This window comes from Nannobrachium achirus (genome assembly GCF_963921795.1).
Source record: "Nannobrachium achirus genome assembly, chromosome: 11".
Classification (NCBI taxonomy): Eukaryota; Metazoa; Chordata; class Actinopteri; order Myctophiformes; family Myctophidae; genus Nannobrachium; species Nannobrachium achirus.
Genome location: NC_137820.1, coordinates 51,331,084 through 51,356,443, shown reverse-complemented (window position 1 = coordinate 51,356,443; position 25,360 = coordinate 51,331,084). Strand labels below are relative to the sequence as shown.

The 25,360-nt window shown below is 41.9% G+C and overlaps 1 protein-coding gene across 1 annotated transcript in view; it reads right to left on the bottom strand.

The window, feature by feature from the left end:
- LOC308294420 (neuron navigator 2-like) overlaps positions 1-24,439 on the bottom strand; it is an 84,309-nt gene extending 59,870 nt beyond the window's left edge. Inside the window, exons 1-11 of the mRNA XM_080737153.1 lie at positions 24,308-24,439; positions 9,806-9,923; positions 9,554-9,606; positions 8,891-8,963; positions 7,943-8,159; positions 5,676-5,830; positions 3,649-4,567; positions 2,887-3,009; positions 2,573-2,669; positions 1,533-2,077; positions 931-1,022 (exon numbers count right to left, since the gene is read on the bottom strand). Coding sequence (XP_080593279.1) covers positions 931-1,022; positions 1,533-2,077; positions 2,573-2,669; positions 2,887-3,009; positions 3,649-4,567; positions 5,676-5,830; positions 7,943-8,159; positions 8,891-8,963; positions 9,554-9,606; positions 9,806-9,923; positions 24,308-24,430 — 2,515 coding nt within the window. The 5' untranslated portion in view covers positions 24,431-24,439. The remainder of the gene's footprint in view (positions 1-930; positions 1,023-1,532; positions 2,078-2,572; positions 2,670-2,886; positions 3,010-3,648; positions 4,568-5,675; positions 5,831-7,942; positions 8,160-8,890; positions 8,964-9,553; positions 9,607-9,805; positions 9,924-24,307) is intronic.
- Between the last annotated feature and the right edge of the window lie 921 nt (positions 24,440-25,360).

Below are 25,360 nucleotides of genomic sequence, written 5' to 3'. Positions count from 1 at the left end.
TAGAGAGTGAAAAAAGAGGGTTTAAATGGTACCGGTTATGTTGATCCCAGTGCATGACGGAGGACGATTTCACGATAAATTAAATCTCCACGATACGATTACCGTGAGTGTTTTTTATCAAGATAAACGATAATATCGCTTAGAGAATGTCCACGACTGCTTCGAGTAAGAAGTGTGCATCGACAAAAGCAAATGATTGTAAATATTGCATAAACCTATTAGAATGGGTTTACTGTGAGTTCTCTCCTCCTCGGCTCCCAAATAATTCTTCAGAAACTGTACCTCCGGTCTAAGGTTCAGTAGCCTGTGATATCTTTAGACAAGAAGCCAGTCAAGAAATGTCCTGGAAATCAGCAGCCTTGTCTGTTGTGTTTACGGGTCCCCAGGCCAAAATGAAGTGTGTGAAAATACAGTAGTCTGCCTCTACACACCAGAGGGGGATTTAAACCTGCTGCGCACACACACTCAAACACAAGTGCACACACTTACACACTGGCGCACAGCCTTGAAAAGCAGGGCTAAGATCCCTAAAGCAGAAACGTGACGGTGTGCACATGCACAAACGTGTGTGTGTGTGTGTGTGTGTGTGTGTGTGTGTGTGTGTGTGTGTGTGTGCTTATACAGCATTCCAGGGGTGGGTTTTGAGAACAATCAGTCTTTTCTCCGAGTTTGACCTGCTTTTTAAAATGAACAGTAAATCTTAAACACACACATACACACCCTCAACAAACATGCACACAAAGGCATAAACAAATTCACGCTCACAGTCATGCTTGTGTATGGGCGTGCCATACACAAGCATGTGTGCATACATGCATGTGTGCATTATACATACATACAGTACATACACATACACACATATTGCATTGTGGGGGGGGGGGGGGTTGGAGGGAAGTGACATACACAGTTAATCATTATGACCACACCCACTTGTCAGGTCCTCCAGGGAGCTGTGAGCTGATTGGCTGAAAGTTCTGCACTGCGCCTCTATGGATCCTGCACCTGTGACATCAGGCTGAGACCTGCACAGCACAAGAGTTCACGGGGGAAGGTCACTCGGTCAATTATTGCCAAAAGAGGTGGTATTTTGCAGGATATATCTTTTCGTACGTTGACATATTAAACCAGTGGTTCTCAACCTTTTCAAGCCGCGACCACCAAAATAATCATATTTGAACTGGAGACCCCCCCACCCTGAGGAGCATTTGTATAACATGGTTCTATTGTGAAAATAGTAGATCGGCTATTTTCACAGTTTCTGCCTCTAATATTTGACCATTTGGCCAATGTTTAATTTGTCATTTTAGAGGTATTAAAAAGTCCTCAAATTGTCACTTTAGAAATACCCTCTATAGTCTACTACACGCTTAAACGTTATGTTGGTTTGTTTACTGTTGAGTGAGAAAACAATATTGCACATTAAGTTAATAATTTGGGGACCCCGAAAATAATTTGGGGACCCCCCTGGGGGTCCCGACCCACAGGTTGAGAACCACTAGCTATTGCTATATTATCCCCAGACAGTTCCATACCTGTATATAAATGGAGCTACGGTGGCCATGTTATGATGGCTGTACAGTTGTGTTCTGGGTAGCTGAATGCTGGCTGTGGTACTGATTGGAGGACCACTAGTCTGTGCAGTACCAATCTCTGCCACAGGGGGCACTACCGCACTGTCAGCCTGGTGGAGGCCGTGTCCATCCGAGGGCTCCAGGTCAGAGCAGGAAGTGGACCTCTGTCTCTCCGACTGTCTGTCTGACAGTTTTTCAATCCGTCTTTCAGTCAGCGTTTCAGTCTCTCTGTCCATTTGATCTTGGCGTGCAGCTAGATAATTTCTGTCCCGCCTCTCCCCTTCCATGACTGTCAGTGAGCCAAATGAGCCTTTCCTCTGTTTGCTGGTGACAGGCTTGGGGATGCTGGTGTTAGTAGTGGCAGACACTGTGGAAGTGGAAGGAATGATGGCGGGGTCGGAACTTCCCTTTTTGGTTCCATTGCTTTTGTCTTCATCAGCGCCAAGGCTGGATAACTGATTGGTGGTGCTCTTCTTAGCATGCTCCGCCTCTGACCCCACCCCTTCCTAGAATAAAGAACAGCGCTGTCTTTAGTTTTAGATGGCTGAATAATTTGAAATAGTGGTACACAATGTGTTTCCGTGTACAGACATATTGATGACTCCTGGATTTTTTTATGTCTGCTGGGCCAGACGGCCGATGGCCAGATATTATGTTTTTTCCTCATGTCTGTCTAAGTGTGGGTCCATCTGTAAACAGCTAATCTCCGGCACCACTGGACCAATCGGCATGAAACATTGCACGGACACTCCCAGTAGGCAAAGGGACATTTTCGAATCGCCTCATGGTGGCACTATAAGAGTCTGCTTCATGTTTTTGCTTATTTTGCTATAAGTGTAACCATCTCCAAGGTTACACTGTCCCATTGTAACCAGTGACCAAGGCACTATTTCAGATTTAAAATATTGTTAGCCTTAATCGTCACATAAAATAACATGTTTAATAAGCCCACTGCTCAGTGTTTAGTGTAAGGATGTACAGTATACAGTATATATACTGACCTGTCTGACCACCAGTGATCCTGACTGCGAACTTCTCCTAGAGCCGAACACTGAAGCACCCTTCACCCTCTCCTTCTCTTTGCTTCCATTCTTCTCCCTGTACCAGCAACAGGGTTGATAGGATCAAGTACAGTTCTGCATTAGTGACAGAACTGTCAGACAGTAAATAGCGATATGATGACCAATGGCCTAACAGGAGATGCTTTTCAGACAACACCACTCTCTGACAAGGTACTTACTGTAGTTGACACAGTGAAATGGGTCAATTTATATGCACTCTGAGTTAAATTAACACTCCAGGTTTTAATGTGTACCTTGTGTTTTCTTTCTCTTTAGTTCCATTCTTGTCTCTCTCCTTGGCTCCAGGTCTGTCCTCTCTAGAGCCTGCCTTGACAGCCTTGGATCTATCCTTGTCCCCCTGCTTCAGGGTGCCCTTCCTGGGTAAGAGCAGACCAGAGAAAATTATTGTAGGACCAGAGCAGTAGTAGAGAATACTTGAGCTTTTCATGCAGTGAAATTAAATCAAAACAAAGCTCTCTTGTGGAATCCATTACGCAGGACGTTAGGACAAAAGGTCCTATGTTATGTTGGAAAGTAACTCAAGTGTGTGGTTCCAAAGTAGTCGAAAAATAGAACCCACATCCAAAGTAAACGCAGGTGCTCAAACCATTGCTTTTTTGGGTGTCTTTAATTAATGCACCGTGGGATCTCATCTGCAGTGTTGCGTGTTCAACTCTGTATCACATAGTTCCAAACTAGTTCTACAAATGTGTTGGAAAGACTCTTTTAGAAGGTGATAATAAAGAAATGGAAGACAGTGTGCCGTTACTGTGAAACAATTACGTATGTCAACATTTTGGGCTGCATTGTCATATCATTTCAAATAAATGGTACGGGTACCACTTTGGATATTTCCTCAATCTTCAGTCAATAATCAAAGCATCTTTTCAAAAAATAAACAATGGACCCTTTTTCACTGATGGGTAAACCCAAAACATGTTTAATTTGTTTGCTACATGTGTGCCGCCATGACGTTAAATGTACAGGAGAAGGAATAAACAGACTAGCAGGCCTACCTGCTGGTCAGCGCCCGTCCCAGCGTCCTTAGAGCCTGCTTGGGACTGGGCAGGGAGGGGGCAGGGGAGGGGGAGGGAGGGGAGACAGCAGCAGCAGAAGGAGCAGGAGGAGGTGGGGTGCAGGGGGAGGTCACCAAGCCATCCTCTTTGATAGAAGCCACACTCTGGGATCTCTTTTCTCGTCCCCTTCTCTTCTCTCCTTTCTCCATGCTCTTCTCCTCCTTTTCTACTTTCTCCGCTGTCTTGTCTGCCTTCTTCTCTGCCCGCTTCTCTCCTCTCCCTTTCTTCTGCGCGTCCCGTCCTCTCCGAGTGTCCGCCTGCGTTCCAGTGCTGCCGTCGCCGCAGCCGCCCTTGGCAGCTGACTTACTGTTGAACAGCTTGAGTTTCTCCAACATGGACTTCTGAGCTATGACTTTAGGGGGGACGTCTAGGACCTTGACCTGGGCCTTGGGTTGCCTTTGGGGTTTGGGCTGGGCTTGGGTCTGGGGCTGAGGGAGAGAAAGGGCCAGGGTCTTGGGCTGGTTTCGGGTCTGTTTCTGGTCTTCGTTGTGAGACTGTTGGATGGGTGCCTGATAGAGGAGCTGAGGCAAAGAGCGAGAGAGCGCTTGGGATGGCGGGGACAAAGACGGAGGGAGAGTGTCTGTCTGTCTGACAGACAGCAGAGATGAGGAGATGGCAGAATGTTTAGCGCCGAGGGATTTGCTCTTCCAGGCTTTGTAGCTGCTGCTGTCTAACACAGACTGGGCCAGGGATGAGTTTGAGCGGCAGGAGGTGGTAGGTAGTGGCAGGGACGAGGTGGAGGAGGTACACTGTGGGTGTGATGGAGAAGAGAAGGTGGAGCAGGATGAGGCTGGGTTGAGTGGTGCTGGGGAGAGAGCCTGGTCCATTGTGATAGGAGAGGGAGAAAGACTTCTCTCTGCTGGACAGGGACAGTGAGGAGGGAAATACTTTAGTATCATTCTATGGCAAATGCCATGTAGAAATCAATGTCAAAATCTATGTTTCAAGGCCCTACGTATCACGGCAGCTGGACATTTAATCATCAACATAGTTGTGATGGCACAAATCATGAACAGTCGATGAAATTGATTGCTAACTGGCACCCTTCACACGTCAATATTACAGTAACAAACTAGAAATATTGCCCGCGGTATAGAGTTCATAACTTTGGCAACACTGCAAGATATACAGTATTATGCTATTTCCACCTTTGGATATGGGGCACAGGAATTCTTCCCTTGCCCTTTTTGACCCAAAATGGAACCATCTCTTCGAGGCAGCCTGGTCATTCCCATGCAATTTCATGTGTTCCACCCATCTGTTCTTCATATTGACCTTGACCTTTAACCTTTTTGACCCAAAAGTGAATCATCTCTTCAAGACCTCACCCATCCGTTTTTGGGTTATTTTGTTCATGGACATAAGTTGTTCACAATTAATAATAATAACATCATTATGCATATACTTCCCCTTTGCTTCAAAATCCTGTGGCATGTTTTCTCTTTACACCTAACCTTGTGGTTACTAGTTACTTTGTAGATTTTGATTATTATTACAAAACATACGGTACATTAACTACTTCAGCCCTAAATACATTTCGGCCATTTGAAAATAGCCGATCTACAAGCTCAAATCGGCTATTTTCAAAAGATTTGTATACATTTGATTTCTGCATAATGAGTACTGAGTAGTTTTTACTTTTGATACCAATAGCCTACTTTTGTACCTTTACTCAAGTACATTTTTTAATTTTAAACTTTTACTTAACAGAGTACTAAGACTCCCTAATCGGGAGATAAGCGACCGTCAGGTCGCATGTATACACACAGCCTCATGGTGGCGCTTGAACAGGGTCATGTGAGAAATCAGGGGCATGGATACGGGCAACTGTGCCGGAGATAAGAGTAGGGCCAAAAGTGTGACGTGACATGACGGACAGACAGACCGCCGGTGGAGGTTTTCATAGTAACTTGCTTAACTAATGTGAGTACTTTTTCCACCATGCACTGCTCTTGTGTGAGACCTACCTCTTGGCTCCTGCCTGCTGGCTGCAGGCTGGACACAGGCCCTGGGCCGGTCATAGTGGCTGAAACTCAGGGAACTGGAGCGGGAGCGGGAAGGGGAGGGCGTCTTGATCCCGCTGGCCACACCGGGTGGGACACGCATGATGGGAGATGGCAGTCTACGAGAGTGAGGAAGAGAGGAGGAATGCGGAGATAAAGAGAATATGGGGAGCAATCAAACAGGGACGGAGTTTGGGGGAGAGAGAAAAACAGTGGGTAGAAAGTGAGAGAAATTGAGAGAATAACATAATAAAATGAATACGTTTTAGTTCATGAACATCCATTATATAATTTTAGAGAGAGGTCAGTCAGTCAGTCAGTCAGTCAGTCAGTCAGTAGGTCAGTCACAAATGCATTTCCACCTTTATCTCTTCAGCAACTGATCCCAATTTTCACATGGCATTGGCCATTAGCATTATACAGAGGCTGACGGAGCCCGATTTCCATTTTCACCAAATTCAAGCTATTTCTTAGCGTTTTTATACCACTTCTGTTCAACTCAACTTCAGCCTGTTGTCAGGGCAACGGTCCGTTCCTCCAGGCCATGGGATCTGTAACCCCACACCCACCAATCTCACAGTTAGGAATGTTGCAGTGTCTCTCTCTCTCTCTCTCTCTCTCTCTCTCTCTCTCTCTCTCTCTCTCTCTCTCTCTCATGTGGTTTGCCTGCATGCACGGGTCACTCATGCACCGGGTGCATTTGATGTGTGTCTTATCTTCCGACGGGTATGGCAAAATTATGTAGAGCAAGCGCATACATCCTCATACTTCTATTCACCTAATTTAGCTGTTAAATTATTTGTATCCATCAAAAAATATACACTCCTCCATGGGCTGCTCCTTACATTATGATGCCCCCACATATTCTCACGCACGCACCAGTTACAGTTACTTTCTCCATAACCCACACTCTGCACATATATTGGAGCACATATCTTCAAACGGGTAAGGTCTAGTATAAGTAATTTTAGGAGTTTAGCAAAGAGAAGCAGAATCTGAAACTGCTATCAGGCTTCAGCTACAGTATATGCAGGCACATTGACATGATTTGTCAGTTGTCTTGTGTGTCCACAACTCTACAGCACAACCTGACTACAGTATCCACACCACGGTTAGAGTCAGTTCACTTTTAATTCTACCAAATCAAAATATGAATATGATCTGAATTATTATTTGTTGATAATGTCTGACAAAGTTTAAGTCTTAGTCAGACAAGTCTTCAGTCTGTATAATTTGCATTTCACAATCCTTTTATGAAAAGCTCTTCAGCTTTTGGAAAAGTGCTTCCTGAAATGATGGACCTGAAAGTGAAATGAACCCAAGCTCTTCATTGGCAGGATAAAGTAAACGCACATTGGCATTCAGTGTAAGACCCTGGGGGAGTGAAGGGGGGGGGATGAGTAATGACCGAGGACACGAGAGAAAGAGCGAGTGCATTATAGCAGAAGAAGGAAAAGATAATCCGATGAGGGGAAAATGAAATGCAGACTTAGAGGTCTTTCTCTGAGCCTGTGACAATGGCCCACCTCCGGTCATCTGGGATGGACTGCGGCGAACACAGAGAGACATATAGGTGTTGTTGAAGATGTGTGAAAGGAGAGATAGAGAGAGGTCAGAGAAAAGAAGAAAGGTGAAAAATGGAAGAGTGAAATGGAGATGGTGCACAAAGCAGAACAACAGTAGACATGCGGTAGTCAGGAGTGTGTGATGATGTGTCCACTGGGCTTCATTTTATGTGCACCACGAGAGGTGTATTTGTTTTTGACTACGTTTACTGTGCAGCTTCTCTGTGGGCTTCAGGTTGAAAATGCTTACACATTTTACAAAAATGATTGGGTGAAATTGGGTAGAAATCAAGAATCAACAGGGTTTTATTTGTCATTCACTCATACAGGTACAAACAGTTGTGGGTGTCACGAAACCAAATGAAACGGTCTAATGCATTACTAACTGTATACACTAGCTGAGAAAGGTACATTATGAGTTAATTTGTTTGTTTCTAAAAGGCCCCACACACGAAATGCGATATTAATATATTTAAAAAATCAAACCCAGTTTGAAGTGAGCGGTGGATATGATGACACTGTTCTATTCCTGTAACTGCACTTATTGATCTCCTGAGTTGCCCAAATCTGAGACATGTGGTGTAGAGGTACCGGCCAACTCTCAGGTGTGATTTCTGTAACTTTACGAATATAAAGTAGTGATTTATTCAAAGCAAGAGTTCTCACTTGGTGACTGTTTCAGCAGATGGTGTTTTCTGCTTGTCCGGTGTGTGGCGGTGCCTCTCTGTTGGTTTGGTGTGGGTTAGACTGGCCTGTTCAGGAGTAATGGGCTTCTCAGACAGTCTGGTCTGTTTTACAGTCTTGTGCTGCTGCTGCTGCTGCTTGTACTTTGACAGGCTGAAGAACAGACTCAGAATAGTCTTGAGATTTCCTCCGCTGATCTCTGAAGGAGAGACAGACAGTTGGTCAGGCATGTTCTCCAATCAGGGGTGTCGCACCAAATTCTGGGCCCTGGTACTTGTAATCGTGAAATTTGTGCAAGTCTTTGAGTATTTCAAATCCTTCTAAGGTTTTTTGAAAAACCTATGTTTCTATGTGAAGGACGCCCAAAATTATATGTATTTGGCCATGGACCCCATCTCAAAATATTTAGTTCCAGGGACCCCCAGAAGCAAAAATGTAGTTACAGATTTCAAAAATAGCAGATCTACAAGCTTACAGTGCGGCACCACGCTGTGAGCTTGTAGATCTGCTATTTTTCAATAGCTAAAGTATAAAATAATTCCAGGCCCCTCCACCTTGGGCCCTAGTAACTAACTAACAGTGATTAGTGCAAATGGCTTACTGAACACGTCTCTGTTATGCTCTTATAATAGAATACTCTGAGCTAACGCGGACAGTTTATGTTGGCAGATGGGCGGACCCGGCGAATCTCTCCAGGAGTCCCCGGCCAATAGCATGTGTTCTCCTCCCCCCACCCCCACCCCCCTCTGCTCAGCGCAGAGAACGCTACTGCGTCATGACGTCAACAAATTCTGTGCGAAGCCTCCACTCTGATTGGTTAGGGAAATTCTACACTTCCTCCAACAGTGATTTTAACGCGATCGCCCAGGCTTATTTTTCTGATCGCCAAAATAAGCCTGGGTTTCCGAGGCTAATGATAGAATAACTCACGCTCTGAACTCAGGCCTTGGATGTTCATTCCTTTAGCAGCCAAGAACCCCAGAGACACTTCAATATTCTCAATCTGACATGGAGAGGACAGGAATACATGATTATTATTATTGTATAGTACATAAATGTATATACATTACAGACCAACCTCAAGAAAAAAGTATGTTGATGTCTTTTTGAAAGATCTTAAAGAAATGTTTAACTTTGAAACGTGGCATCATTTTAACATTTGCTCTTCAGAAAAGTATTAGGCCTAATTTAATCAGACAACCCTTTTCCATAAACCCATTGTACCTCCAAACTAAATTCTAAGTTAGGTTAATTTTAATTACTTTTTCATTGTGTTTCACAATTTCTGGGGAAAATGTAAAAAAAAGAAAAAAAAATACAAAAGAAAAAAGCAAAAAAAAAAAACACTGCCTTGATGAATCTAACATGGTTAAAATGGAGTTTGAAGTTACAGTCGGTTTGTATTTTATATTTTAGGGGGCAAACATCTAAAAACTGAATCGAGCAACTTAAAAAAACTAGGACTAGAGTGCACACAAAAGTCTGAGTAGGCGTTAAAATTAAAGTTAAAATGACCCGGAACATGTTTGAAAGGAATATATCCCTTTAACATTATTCACAACATGAGCAACACTTCTGTTTGTCTCCACTCACCATCTGAGCTCTGGTCTTTGGGACACCATTAATGCCACATATCTTCTCATTGGCTGTGGATGAAGGGAAATACAGCTTTTGAGGGCATAGATGGGATTCAGTTTTGGAAATAAAGTTTTATTTTATTTTATAACATATCAAGGCAAGGTTTAGCCTGCATTTATAGCCTAATTAATAAGGTGATTAAGAAGGTGATCTTTGATGAATGTAAGAGAATTGCCAATGATTTGGAGGTTTGCTTGACACACTTACCGACCACCTGTATAACCTGGGCCAAGAGAACTCCATCATTTAAGTCCTGCTGAAGGTCTTTTATCAGTCGCGGGTGACCTGACTTGGCCAGATAATGGTTGGCCCAGTCTGTGTAGATCTAGAAGCAAAGACAGACAGACACACAGAATAGTACAAATAGTAAGTTGTGACTTACATAATTATTATTAATTTTTAGTAGTAGCTGTAGCAGTGGTATGCCTAGTAGCGCAGCAGCAGAACCCCAGTAGGCTAGAAAGGTGTTTCTCAAACTTTCAAATTTCAATGTCTGACAGTGTACAAATGGAACCAAATTAACCTGTTAGGGTTCATTTGGTTCCATTTGTACAATGTCAGAGTTACAGACTTGTATGGTTCAGAACCCCCCCACACAAACACAAACACTTTAAGAACCACTGCCCACTGGGCTAGAGCAGTGTTTCTAAAAGTGGGTGACGGGATACAAGTCCAGGGGTGCCTCATTGTGTTGAAGCCCAGTGGTTCTCAAACTTTTCTGTCTCAGGTCACCCCTGTAAATAACCTTTTCATCCATGGCACCCCTGAAGTACATTGTTACTTTATAGCACCTTAATTGACTTGTATCATGGCACCCTAAAACGAGTTGCTTGTGTCCCATGAATACATGCAGGCTTTATGCAAGTATTGTGAGCTTGTAGATCTGCAGTTTTTTTTATGACTCTTAACTCTTAACTCTTAACTTAATAAACTTAATGTTTATTAAGTTTTAAAATGTTTTATACACAGAAGTAGGTGAGCAGGTTGGTGCCTTGGTTGGTGCCTTGCATGGTTTCCTCTGCCATCGGTGCATGAATGTGTGAATGTAATGCACAATTACCTTGGATAAAGGCACTATATAAACGCACCATTTACCATTTATTTTAATAATGAATAGCAACTATGTTATTCCTGTCGTTCCTTCTTACTGAACTCCTGAGTTCACTTCACCAATTCAACTGTAATCCCATTGTTCTGATGGGGCTTGGTAATTAGCCAGTAGCTATGCCCCTCCCCTAAAAGCTTTTGTCCAATGCTAGCTTGCCAAGGCTGTTGGCAAACCTTGGCAAGCAGGAAGTTATTCTAAGCTAGCATTGGACAAAAGCTTTTTGGGAGGGGCATAGCTACTGGCTAATTCTGCTCACCAATACAGAGTGGGCACCTGGGAATACTTTGTACATGAAGCCTTGCTTGCGTCCAAAATTATGACTGTATAGTCTTTGGAACCATTTGCATCGAACATCCACACAATATTACAGAGATGAACGTTTCTTTCAAACTATTCTTTCATTCCCAACATTGAACATTTCAATCAGAATCTCTTGATAGCTTTATCAGGTTAATACATTGCAATAAGAGATCCTTATGGTGTAACAGCTTGTCAAGCCCACTGTTTTAATTACGAAACACAACACAACGAGGTCAAATGTGCAGTATAAGAGAGTTTATTTCACAAAATAGTACAATTAAAAAAATAGCAGGCTACAACAGAGGATATTGTCAAATATACTGAACTGAACACTGATGGGAAAAAAGATATTGACAAATGAACATATTGTACCTAGTCTACTCTACTCTATGACAAGAATAGACGTTTTTGGGGCCAGTCAATCGACTATAGCTTTCTTTAGCATCTGACTGATGGTCAGCTCTTTCTTATCATAGTCCTTCCATAACTTGGCCAGCATGCCAGCAAGACCAGTCTGCTTTCGCTGGATGCGGCGTAGCTTTCTTTCTGAGACACTGTGCAGCTGGATGGGGATGAGCAAAGCTTCAGTATGCAGCAAACTCACAAGGAGCTGCAGGTTTCCATGCTCTGCTTTCCGGTTGAGGTCAGTGTGCCATCCTTCGACATCTTCATTTGTCCTGATGGCACGCTTGTAGACACTCCATTGTTCTGGCTTCCACCGGCCAACAATCCAGGTTTTTTGGAAGTAGTCGATAAGGGGTTGGAGCTGGTCACTGGCAGAGAATGAAAGCAAATTGAACGCATTCTCAATCTCATCGGGGGGAAGACATGGAAGGGCAAACAACGTCTTGATGTAGTTATTGGCCTCTGTTGAGATACGATCAGACCCTGCCAGGCCAAGCTGCTGGACTTCACGACACAGAGCCCGTCTCCAATGGACGTTACAGCCACGTACGGTGGCACCAGGAAACACTTTAGCTGCTGCTCTCCAAATAGCTGCCTCAAAGTCAACCACCATGTGCACATTCTCCAGGTTGGGTGCCAGGTTCTTCATGGCCTTGAATACGGCGACATAGTCACGCTTCCTCCTTGATGACATCAGGACAGATGTCAGGGGGACTTGCTTGACAGAGCTGCCCTCATCATTCCTGAGGAAGCCATGGAAACTGACAATGTGGGAGAAGGGTTCTTTCACTACCGTAGATGTACCATCCATGAAGAGCTGATCCACAGACTGCAGAAGCTCCACTTGTTTGGGTGTGGCGAAGATGAGATGGCGAGCACCATCCTTGCTGATGTCCTGCTGGAGGAAACCATCCGGTGCATGGACCTCCTCGCTCAGCAAAAAGTCCATGTAGGTGGGGTCTGCAGGGAGTTCCAGGGAGGTGGGGTCTGCAGGGAGTTCCAGGGAGGTGGGGTCTGCAGGGAGTTCCAGGGAGGTGGGGTCTGCAGGGAGTTCCAGGGAGGTGGGGTCTGCAGGGAGTTCCAGGGAGGTGGGGACTGCAGGGAGTTCCAGGGAGGTGGGGACTGCAGGGAGGTGCAGAGAGATGGGGTCTGCAAGCCGCCATTTCTGCCGGTGAAAGTTGGCAGCCCTAGCCAGGCTGGCCGGGTTGAGAAAGCCAATCTGAGTGTCTGCAGGCATCTCCTTTATCACGTCAGCTACTATGCTGGCAACCGACTTGAAGACATTCTCCTCTGTGATTTGATACACTTTCTTTTTTAGCTGCACCTGTAAAATATGAGAATTACAAATTAGTACAAATATCCTAAATTACAGTATGTTACTAACCACACATAAATCCGGTCATTGCATAGATAGATTGTTGTGATATTTTCTGTGGTAGATTTACATAAGAAGTGCAAATTTCCAATTTGTAAACTGCTAATAAGAACTTAAATAAAGGAGTAGGCTACTCGTAATCACCTTAGTGGCCAGGCCAAACTGTCCAGCGTGATTATGGTGGAGTGGCCCTTGGGTGAAAGTATCCCCAGCCTGCTTCACGGTGGCTTTGCAGTAACACGCAGCAGAGCGTACAGAGCAACGCCACAGAGTGTAGCTCACCGATCTGCACCTCAAGTTGTAGCTGTATCCGTGGTCATCTACCAAAAGACAGCCACCACGCTGTGAACCGCCCTCTATGATGGTGTAATGCACCTCGCTTATCCCAGGCTCATGAAAAGGGTCTTCTGTTGGTTCAGGCTCAGTACTTGGTTGGCAGTCAACAACAGCGGTCTGCTTGGCAATGATGTTGAAGGTTGGCACAACTGTGTCATCAGCGGTTTGTCCAGCGGCAGACCTCCGTGTTCTTTTCTGAGGTGGTGGCATAGTGACTGACTCAAACACAATGTGAACCTACCTGGTTCGCATCACCCCTTTTATACAAAGTTGCAGGCCACACCCACAGCCACAACAATGGTCGTACTAGATGCAAATTCCATCTGTCTGTGCGACCCATTAGCTGTGAAAGAATGTGCAAATGCAGAACTGATCCAAACGGCCTTGATGGTGGGTAGACAGGTTGGGAAAAACCAGGAGAATGGTTCATAGGATTAGAAGAAATATATTTAAATTTCTATTCTGGATTTACTATTTATATGTATACCTTTAACATCATATGTTTTGTATGCAAAGTGCCTTATCTTAATGTGTATCTTTTTATTCATTTTTTAATTCAATTTTGTATGATTTTACTATTATATCCTTTTCTGCAAAAATGTCTTGTCTTGAGTGAAAAAATCTATAGGCTCATAATGCATTGCTTTGCGACACGTTGCCAGCTTTAGATGAGCTGTTTTTATTTTGAAAGGTTTTTATTGAATGATATTGCCAAATATACAATTCTAATGATGCCTTATATTATTCTTTTTTATAAACAAAAACAAACATATGCTACAACTCCCACCCTCTGAACCCCTCCCAAAAAGGAAACGGAGGAGGAGAAAAACTAAAAAGTAGACATGTAATAATGGGTAAACTAAAATGTAAACAAATACACAAATAAAAAAGTACATATAAACACTGGCCAAGAGGATGCTAGATTTATCAAACATATAATTTTCCAAATGTCTGTCTGTCTGTCTGAGTGTTTGTCACAGCGTTTCTCCTCAGTGGCTGGAGCAATTGATCTGAAATCGCATCACCATTAGCATATGAACACACCTGACATAACTGTGAAGCCCGTTTGTCACTTTCACAAATCATATGCTGTATATTAGCATTTTTATGGTGTATCTATATCTATTCTGCATCTAGCTTGAGGCATATCTATTTTGCATCTAGCATGAGGCAACATGTTTAACCAGCTCTGTGTGTGTGTGTGTGTGTGTGTGTGTGTGTGTGTGTGTGTGTGTGTGTGTGTGTGTGTGTGTGTGTGTGTGTGTGTGTGTGTGTGCAGGCGGGTCGGCGGGCGGGGGGGGGGGGGGGGGGGGGGGTCGGTTGTCTGGCCCTGTTACAGATTTTGTCCAAAAATCATGCAGATCGGAACACAGTATCTCTGTAGCCATTAAACGAAACAGGCATTTCTTACATTGATGCTCCTACATATTATCATGCAAGCACCAGTTAAAGTTACTTTCCATCCCTCATATACTGTGTGCACAGTGCACATCCCATAACCCACACACTGCACATCATTTCGGAGCTCATATCTTTGAACGGGTAAGGGCTAGTTTGTATAGATTAGGCGTTTGGCCAACAGTGTGCACATGGAATATGTCTGACCCACACATTTGTCAATGGAGGGCTTAACTTCCACCGAACCAAATACAGCAGCGTAACTGTCTCCCATTTAAAACTTCACATAAAGAAGCCTGGACTTTAAACTCAACCATGTCCGGTATTTATAGAACTGCATTGATTGTTATCAAGTACTGACTCCCAAACTTCCTTTGAAGTTTCAATATCCAGATCCTGCTCCCAGTCCCACCTCACCTGTGAAGCATGGACCACTACATGAGCCTTATGGTGTCCTAAAAGAAAGAAACCCTTACAGCCAGGTGTTTGTTTATAGGTACTGTCCAGTGTGGGTACATGTTCAAAATAGTCCATATGCAATTATATATTCATTATTATGGAGAAACCTGAAGAAATAACCTGCAGCATGCAGTTAATATTGAAAGGACAAGATAGTTCCCTCAACATAGAGAGAGGTCTTTTAATTGTGACTTAGGCATACTGTAGATAGGTTTGACAGTCTATTTAACTATGACAGCAACTTCTAAATTACCTTGTGCATATCGGCTTATTCTCTGTTGAAATATACAAATAAGTCTCATTCATAATGACAGTTGTTTGCTTGCAACAGGGTGTGGGACATCAGCAATTGCAAATCATCAGACTACACAATGGAAATCACACCTTTAATGATAATGAGTATGTATTCTATGTGCTAACTGTCTGAATGAAATACATTGTGAATAACAAAGCAAGCAAACAGAGCATAGCTTTGTAGACAACCATTACTCACAAAAGAGCAGTTGTTGACCATTTAGCATACTGTATCATATTTTATGCAGTATCGTCTCATCGCATCGTACACACTGTGTGTGTATATTATACACACTTTATAATGTGTTATTACTATTGTTAAAAATCACTGATTATTTGTGAGTTGTTATAATTATAATGATACAGTGTTATAAGTAGTACTGCATTTAAAATATGTTTATAAAGCATTATAGATATTGCAATAGTCTAGTTGTAATAAAAACAAGTTGTGTCCTGTGAATAAATGCAGGCTTTATGCAAGCATTGTGATCTTGTAGATCTGCAGGTTTTTTTAAATGACTCAATGTTTATTACGTTTTCAAATTAAGTTTTTACACACAGAAGTAGGATATGAACAAAAAACACAAATAGACAACGAATGAAAAAAAAATAAGACGATGTCATATGGCCCTGGGTATTTGATTACATAATTATACATTACTAGTAAGACACCTCAGGGCGACATGCAAACTAAAGGGCGAGGTCACACTAATTCTTGGCCATCTGGCCATTGATGTATATCGGACCAGTTACCCATATATGGAGACCCCTGGTACCCATATATGGAGATCCATGTATAGTGTATATGGTACATCCCTGGTATGCCCATACATGGAGATCACTGTCTGAAACAGCCACACAGATATGGCATTCCCATATGAAGTTAGATATGGGCTTAATATTGATGACATCAGGGATCTCCATGTATGGGCATAAAAGGGATTCTGTTAGAGTGGTTCCCATGACATCACACATACAATCCCTTTTATGCCCATACATGGAGATCCCTATCTGAATCAGCCACACAGATATGGGCCATGTCTTGGCCATCTGGCCAGTGATGTATAATAATATCGATGACATCAGGGATCTTCATATACGGGCATAAAATGGATTCTGTCAAGCTGTGACATTTATCATGGTAAAAAAAAAGAGGGGATCGTCATCATCACACTACGTTGCGCTAACACCACATCTCAAGTTCTGTTAGCAATATACATTATAGGTTATACTATAGCTTCCCCACTTACGGAACAAGTCTTGGAAAGATCTGTGGTTTTTGAAACATTTTAGGGAGTGGATTTTAGACACAGTAATACGAAGGGTGAAGTGGTGGCCATTAAAATAAATTGCCATGACAACCACTTCTAAATGAAGTCTCATTCAAGTACACATGAGATTACAAATTAAGATTGATTTATTGAGAGTTCTTACAGAGTAAAAATGACTCCAGTCCAGTTCCATAACAGACATCATGAATATTACAACTCAATGGTAAACAATTAGACCAAGCAATTACAAATGAGCCACCATTGTTGCACATTATTTATTCCAGACAAAACAATAGAAATCCCCAACCCTGTAGTAGTCCATGCATAATGTGATCATTAACAGGTGATCTAGATATTCAATGGGTAACTGATGGCCATGTGAGTTTGATCACTGCATGTTCTAATGTATGCATTTAACCATTGAATATCGAGACCACCTGTTAATGATCACATTATGCATGGCCTACTACGGGTTGGGGATTTCCATTGTTTTGTCTGGAATAAATAATGTGTGTAACGATGGTGGCTCTTTTGCAATTGCTTGGTCTAATTGTTTACCATTGAGTTGTAATATTCATGATGTCTGTTGCATTGCACTGGACTAGAGTCAAACTTAATTTGTAATCTCAACAGTGTACTTGAATGAGAGAATTGCACATGATCACATAGAAGTGGTTGTCAGGACAATTTATTTTAATGGCCACCACTTCATCCTTCATATTACTGCAAGTCTAAAAATCCAAACCCTAAAATGTTTCAAAAACACATATCTTTCCAAGCCTGATTTGTAGAGGTTTAAATGCAGAGTGACTTATAACCTATAGGAGGTCTGACAGAATGGACAGATGCATCTGTAAGTGCACAGGGAAGTTATAATGTATATTGCTAAACGAATTGAGTAACATACTGCAACATTCAATTCAATTCAATTCAATTCAATTCATACATACATTCCCTCTCTTTATAATATATGTTACCAAATACCCTTTACCATATGACACTGTCTTACCTTTTTAGTTTATTTTTTGAATTGTATTTTAAACATTTTATTTCATTTGTTGTCCATTTGTATGTCTGCTTCGTGTCTAATGTTTTTTTATCCATATCCTACTTCTGTGTGTACAATTTTAAAACTTAATAAACTATGTTAAACATTGAGTCATAATAAAACCTGCAGATCAAGCTCACAATGTTTGCATAAATTACAAATGGACTTTTACAATATCTATAATGCTTTATAAACTTATAACACTGTATAATTATATATAAACAAATCGTAAATAATCTGTGATTTGTAACAATAGTAATAACACATTATAAAGTGTGTATACACACACACACACACACACACACACACACACACACACACACACACACACACACACAAGTTACACAGTGTGTACGATGCTATGAGATGATACTGCATAATATATGATATGCTAAATGGTCAGCAACTGCTCTTTTGTGAGTAACCGGTTTGCTTGCTTTGTTATTCACATATAACTAACTAACTATATGTAAAAATGATGTATTTGTAATCTCAACAGAGAATAAGCCGATATGCACAAGGTAATTTAGAAGTTGCTGTCATAGTTAAATAGACTGTTGAGTTTTTGCAAAGGTTTTCAAAACGTGTCAAAACAGGCTATAAAATACTAAAGACCTCCATGTTGAGGGAAATCTCTTGTCCTTTCAACATTAACACATGTCCCACTGCATGCTGTCAGCTTTATTTCTTCAGGTTTCTCCATAATAATGAATATATAATTTTACCTGGACTCTTTTGAACATGTACCCACACTGGACAGTACCTATAAACATACACCTGGCTGTAAGGGCTTCTTTCTTTTACAACACCATAAGGCTCATGTAATGGTCCATGCTTCACAGGTGAGGTGTGACTGGGAGCAGGATCAAAAGGAAGTTTGGGAGTCACTTGATAACATTCAATGCAGTTCTATAAATGCCAGACATGGTTGAGTTTAAAGTCCAGGCTTCTTTATGTGATAAATGTAAATGGGAGACAGGTACGCTTCCCCATCAGTTCTGGTTCCACATAAAGTGAAAAAGTGGAAGTTAAGCCCTCCATTGAAAATTGTGTGGGTCAGACATTTTCCATGTGTACACTGTTGACCAAACGCCTAATCTTACAACAGTGGAAGTCAGACACAAGTCAGAGAAGCAAACTGTTTCTCAGAGTTAAGGGGAGACATTGAAATTTGAAAGTTTGAGAAACACAATATACAGTCATATAATTTTGGACTTAACCAAGGCTTCAGTACAAAGTATTCCCACAGGTGATCACTCTGTTTTGGTGCACAGAATTACCAAGCCCCATCAGAACAATATGGGATTACAGTTGAACTGGTGAAGTGAACTCAAGAGTTCAGTTAGATGTTGCGATTCATTATTACAAGAAATGGTAAATGGTGCATTTGTATAGCGCCTTTATCCAAGGCACTTTACATAGATTGTGCATTACGTTCACCCATTCACACACGTTCATACACAGATGGTCTGCTGCTCACCTAGGGGTTCAGAGTCTTTCACAAAGACACTTCAATGATTTGTACACATTTTTTACTCTTTGGACAGCTAGATTTGCTGTTCTATTTGTGTATTGGCCAGTCTACATGACAGGTATAGGAATCACCTGTTTTTGTACTATTTAAGATGATGTTTTTTTTTATATATATCTTTTATATTCAGTTAAATAATGTCTAGGAATGTTCCTCCTGTGATGTATTGCCTGCTATAACATCAATCCAACAGTAGAGGGCATCACTGGATCCATGATGATAGTAACACATAGATGGATGGTAGCAACACAGAGACAGTTAAAGATTATATAAAAATACTTTTGGCATCTGGATTTAAAAGAAAATCTAAACAGACTAGAATCAAAGAAATACAAACATGGTGCATAACTATGTGCATGTGTGAGGGTGCACTGTCAGCTGCCAAAGCAGTTTCAATATCGCTCAGATTCTGAAAGCGAAGATAACTGCCACTATAAAACTGCATGAGATGATCAGCAAAATTCTTTTATGCAATTATTTACTGTTGAATATTTCCATATCACCTCTGACAGGTGTTCAAATGGTTACTTTTCAGGAAATAGAAAAAATTATTTAGCCACATACTTTTTCATTTGTTCAATATAAAATCCACAGGCACACTTGACCACTTTCACTTATGACTTGTCAAATGTCAAAAATAGTGATATAAGATCTACTGTGAGCTTGTAGATCATATATTTTTGAGTGGCATTGAGTACTATGAAGTATGAAGTAGGGCATTCATTTACAAAAGAAAAACATTAAAAAGTTGAAATATGGAGATATGAGGTTAATGCCGACAGATGGAAGTGACTTAACTTAACAAACAGTCTAGTGTTTGAATAACGCTGACATACTGACCTGTATTCTGATCAGACAGCAACACAGCCCCAAAGCTCATCTATTATTGATCGCTATTCCCTACGGAAGAACTGAGGGGTCTGATACTCCTCACTGCCAACCTTTACTGTGAATATCTGTTCCCCTCTATCTCTATCTCTGTCTCACCTCTCTCTCTCTCACACACAACCACATCCACCCAAATTAATGTATTAACAGTTCTACAGTAAGTTGATGCCCCGTTCTCAAATAGCAGTCAGAGAAAGTAAGGGAATGAGGACCAGCAATGAGAGAGTCCCACTGAGACACGCACGCACGCACGCACGCGCACACACACACACACACACACACACACACACACACACACACACACACACACACACACACACACACACACACACACACACACACACACACACACACACACACACACACACACACACACACACACACACACACACACTGCCAGTCAGCATTACAACTACACACAGGATGATGTCATTTCTTCCCTCAGTTTCTCCTTCCTCCCCCTCTCCTCCTCCTCTCCCTCTCATGCTCAGTCCTCTCCAGTGTCACATCGCTTTTGCACCTTCTCTTTGAAAGCTCAAATCAGTTTGAGGTATTTTATTACTTTCTTCTTTTTCACTACATCTCATGGGCAAATATTGTACTTTCCCCCCCCGCTATAATTATGTGACATGTTTAGTAGGCCTACTTAAAACATACTGTATATTAACTAATTAAACATGGTTTTATGCTATTCGAAAATATTATATAACTTGCCCAAAATAATGGATCTTTTTGGCATGAGAAGTGGCACCATTGTGTGAATTAAGTTTTACTCATTCACCCGTCTCTCTGTCAGGGCTATATCTGTACCACAGCTTCTGATCCTTATGTACTATCTATCTCTCTCCTATTCCTCTGTACTAGCTGTCTAAGATCATTTATTTAATTGAATGTGCCTTTAGTCAAAGGTTTGCAATACATAAAATGTGTATTATTAGTTGTATTATTAATAGTAGTAGGCCTAGTAGTATTAGTAGTAATACAACAACATCTATACCGATAGGCCTACTAGTGAGAAACTATCAGTATAACAAGTAGTCCTCCCCTTGACACCAACATTTCAGATGATCAATATTTTCATTGAATTGCCTGCTGTGTCATGTTGGACTGCAGCTGTGTCCACAACACATTTTGAATGAGCTCATGACAGAGAACTTGCCTCACTTAAGCTCTATGTGAATGCAGAGTCCCTACAACAGTAATACTGGCACAGTACTGACACTACACTGAACTGAGCACTCCACTGAACTGAAAGCACTCGTGTGATCTTCTCTGGTGTGTGTGAAGATATCTTTTAGAACAGTAGATCAGAGTCTGACACAGTTACTGTAATGTCCCACTGGAAAACTTTCATTCAACACCAGGGATAGTGGGTGAGTGAGCGTGCACACGTCTGTGTTTCCCTGGTACTGAGTGATGTCTTCTGACAGTGTCACAGTTCCAGTCCTGGCATCATCATCATCACCTCCCTGCATCCTTTCATCTCTTTTGTCTTTATTTCCTCCCTCTCTGTATAATACATCCTTCCATTCCTTCCTTCCTTCTCTCTCTCTCTCTCTCTCTCTCTCTCTCTCTCTCTCTCTCTCTCTCTCTCTCTCTCTCTCTCTCTCTCTCTCTCTCTCTCTCTCTCTCTCTCTCTCCTTCCTAATCTAAGTCCCCAGAAGTTCTTCGCATTTTTCACCACTAGGTGTTCTACCTAGACTGTCCGCCTCTAAAGTGACCCGTTCACTTCATAAAGGTCTCCTACTTTTCCACAAGAAAATAGTCATATCATCTCTCTTCTCTCTTCCACAGAACTTTATTAATTGCCCTGGAACAAAACGGAATCTGCACACCAGAAAATGTTTAATCTGAAGAAGCTTGTTACCGAAAGCTCAACAAATAAACCATTGGTGTTATTATATGGAGTTTATAATTTCCCTGAGGCCTGAAATTATTTTTTTCCACTTTTGTTGGTCAATTATAACCAGGCTAAACGTGAGGAGAATTTATGAAAATGGAAATCTACAAAAACTCAAATAACCCTGTGTACTATCTGTGTACTACTGATGCAGGACGGCAAAACTGAAACAGGACATACAAGTCTATCGAAGAGCTAAGAAAGGTTGAAACGCGGTCTTGTAGGTGAAGACTTACTTTTAGCATATTACGTTGTTTACAAAGAACTAAAGCAACAGCAGCTATGCTATATGATACAGATAGTGTGTGCAGGGTTAGTATATGGAAGATAAAAACTTAAATGGTTAGCAGATTCTCAACCTAAATGACGTATGACAAATCCCCCAAATGCATTTTGTCTTTGCAGTCGTCCTAGAAAATTGCAGATCTACAGTTGTCCTACTGTAAATCATATTAAGTCGAAGCATATCTATCTGGAAATTTCAAAATATATATTTGAACAATATTTCAAAATATATATTCATGAACGGAAAAGGACGTACATTGACAGCTTCGTATGCGCTGCTTTCAGGAGGTGTAATTATAGACTCTATGTATCATTTGAATATTGTGAGTCTGGTTTGAGAGACTATGGAGGCACATGTAAAAATACTCCAAAATTGTACAGTACAAATTCGCTTCTTTTGCATTATGCGGGGGCATACAGTCAAACCCTTTTCTACTTGCTTTTCTGTCATGTTGCAAAACAAAACAAAAGACCCCATCAAAAAGCAACACATGGGAGAAACTGATCTCTGGTGATAATATTAAGATAATATAAGCTTAAAAACCTTTGAAAAAAGAAACAAACATGTTACCTTTAAAATAAATATTTGCCTTACATGAGACATGAGTCCACGTAGAATGTGGTTGAAACCCACAGATCTACAAAGCCCCCCCCCCCCCCGTTCTGTCCTTCCTACAGCTCATCCATTAAACATGCTAGAATAACAGACAGACATGCTTAGCCCAGAAGACACCAAAGGAATTCCATTATTTAAGAGGGAGTCTACACAGCATTCACTTGAATATAATCATGGGCCTTTCTGGTGGTTTAGACAGTAACGACTGTGAGTGTATAGGTACGGTATGCAGGGGTGTCGCTGACGCACCAAATTCTGGGCCCTGGGTACAATGATTCACTGCGGGCCCCCATGAATGTTCTTCATTTAGACTGGTAACGCATTATTTTGTGCTTTAACTATTGAAAAATAGCAGATATACAAGCTCACAGCGCGGCACTGAGTGCCTCGCAGCGAGCTTGTAGATCTGCAATTTTTGAAAAATCTTGAAAATTTGTGCAAGACTTTGAATATTTCAAATCCTTCTAGGGTTTTTCAAAAACCTATGTTTCTATGTTAGTGGTGCTCAAACCTTTCCATGTGAAGGACCCCCAAAATGATATGTATTTGGCCACGGCCCCCCTTCTCAAAATATTTAGTTCCAGGGACCCCCCCCCCCCCCCCAGAAGCAAAATTTTAGTTGTTGCTCATAATTGTTCGCTTAAAAAATACATATATATTCAAGAAGTATAACATAATTAAGGCCCTTGGGCCCTAGTAAGTAACTCAGTACCACTTTTTCCCCCCTCTTGTGACGCCCCTGACAGAATGTACAGGACTTCGTGGGCGATCTCTCTGGACTGTATTCCTGTTTTCTGACCATTTTGCCTTGCCCCACATGTGTGTGTTAGATTTGTTTTGTATCATGGGTTCTCAACCAATCTCTGCTCTCACTTTACTGTACTGTACTGTACTGTACTGTACTGTACTACTAAATAAAGTTCCCATTGATGGTGTAGTGGTTAAGAAAGTTGCCTCCAGTCCAGAGCCACACATGCCCTTGCTGGCCAGTTCAAACACCACGTTACTGTTGACTTGCCAATTCAAATTGGACTGCATGGTCCCTGTTCCACTTTCCTACAGTCTCAATAAAGAACACATATATATAGGACTCATAATGACCAAAACGAACCCACAGCTGCAACAGAAATACAGTTTAGAACATTTAAATAATATAGGCAAAAGGTTGTCAAAGCTCCTTACTTTGAAAGGCAAAACAACGTTAACGTTTGGTAAAATTATGTGCAAGCTTAGCACATTGCAGTTATATATATATATTAAAAAAAACTAAGAAAGAATACAAATATAAAATATCAAAGTATCTCTTGTGCAACATATCAAATAAAAAATAACATCAAACCCTACCCCACTACTGCTAAAACAAACATACTGTTAAACAGTGTGTTAATAATCCCATTTCAAAAATCTAATTCAATTTCATAAAACAAAAACAAACAAAGAAGTTTGCCCAAAATAAGGACGCCACGGTTAAAAGTGAAATAAATTCTCAGCTCACCTTCTTCTGGTTGTTCAGAGTGTGGCTGACCCTCTTCTTTCTTGGCTGCTGGTCCTGATGATGAGCAGGGTGTTGATGAGGATGATGAAGGTGGTGCTTGCTTTGCTCTGATCCACACTCCATATTGCAGAACACAAAATACCTCCTCTCTACTACTTCATGTTCTCACTCTCTAAATACAAAACTTTTATTCTCCCCCCTCCCCTCTTTGAGTCATCCCTCTCTCAATCTCTCCGCGTCTCTGCGTCTCTCCCTCTTTCGCGCCCTATTTCCTCCCGGCTATCAACTCTCTCTCACACACTCACACCATTCCTAACAGTGAGAGATGGGAGATCGCAGCTCGCTCCCCAGGATTCCCTCCCCTCCTTTCTCTCTCTCCATATCCACTCTCATGCCTGATCACATCACATCTCCCTCGCTCTGTGTCTTGCCTCGTCTCTCTCTCTCCGTCTCCGCGGTACAGTCAGCTCTATAGTTCATCCATATCAGACCCAGTGTCTGTCAGCCCTCCACCCAGGCAGAGAGCTCCAGTAGCTGGGGAGGCAGAATCCCTGGGGTCCCCGGTGGTTTCCGAAGCATAACCGGTGGGCTGGGTAAGATAGAAGGAGGTTTATGTTCGGAACTCCTGTAGCTGCTATTTTGCAAGCTAGACTAGTGTTTATTTTTCCTCAACATTCTCTGCAATTGTCCTAAACTAACAAGCCTCTGACAACGGGTAAAAGGAGACCGGGTGAATTTGGGTGAAATGTTCTGGAAGATTCAAAAGGGTGCAGACTCTGCAGAGCTGGCAGGCGCTCTTCAAGACTGAAGACCTTGTGGTTAAAGTTTACTAAATACTGGGGTTCCACTGTGGTGTGTCATGGGTCCCAGAACTCCAAGGGACTCCCCTGAAGACACTTGCAGCCAAGTTGTTCCACTGAGCTCGTCCCAAGAACCCTTCAGTTCTTCCACTCTGGTTTGGAGGACAGTCAATCCCATGGTGGTCCATGGGCTCCATGACAACCCAGTGTTTGATCCTGTGAGGTAAAAGGGTGGGCACGTTATGAACTAGCC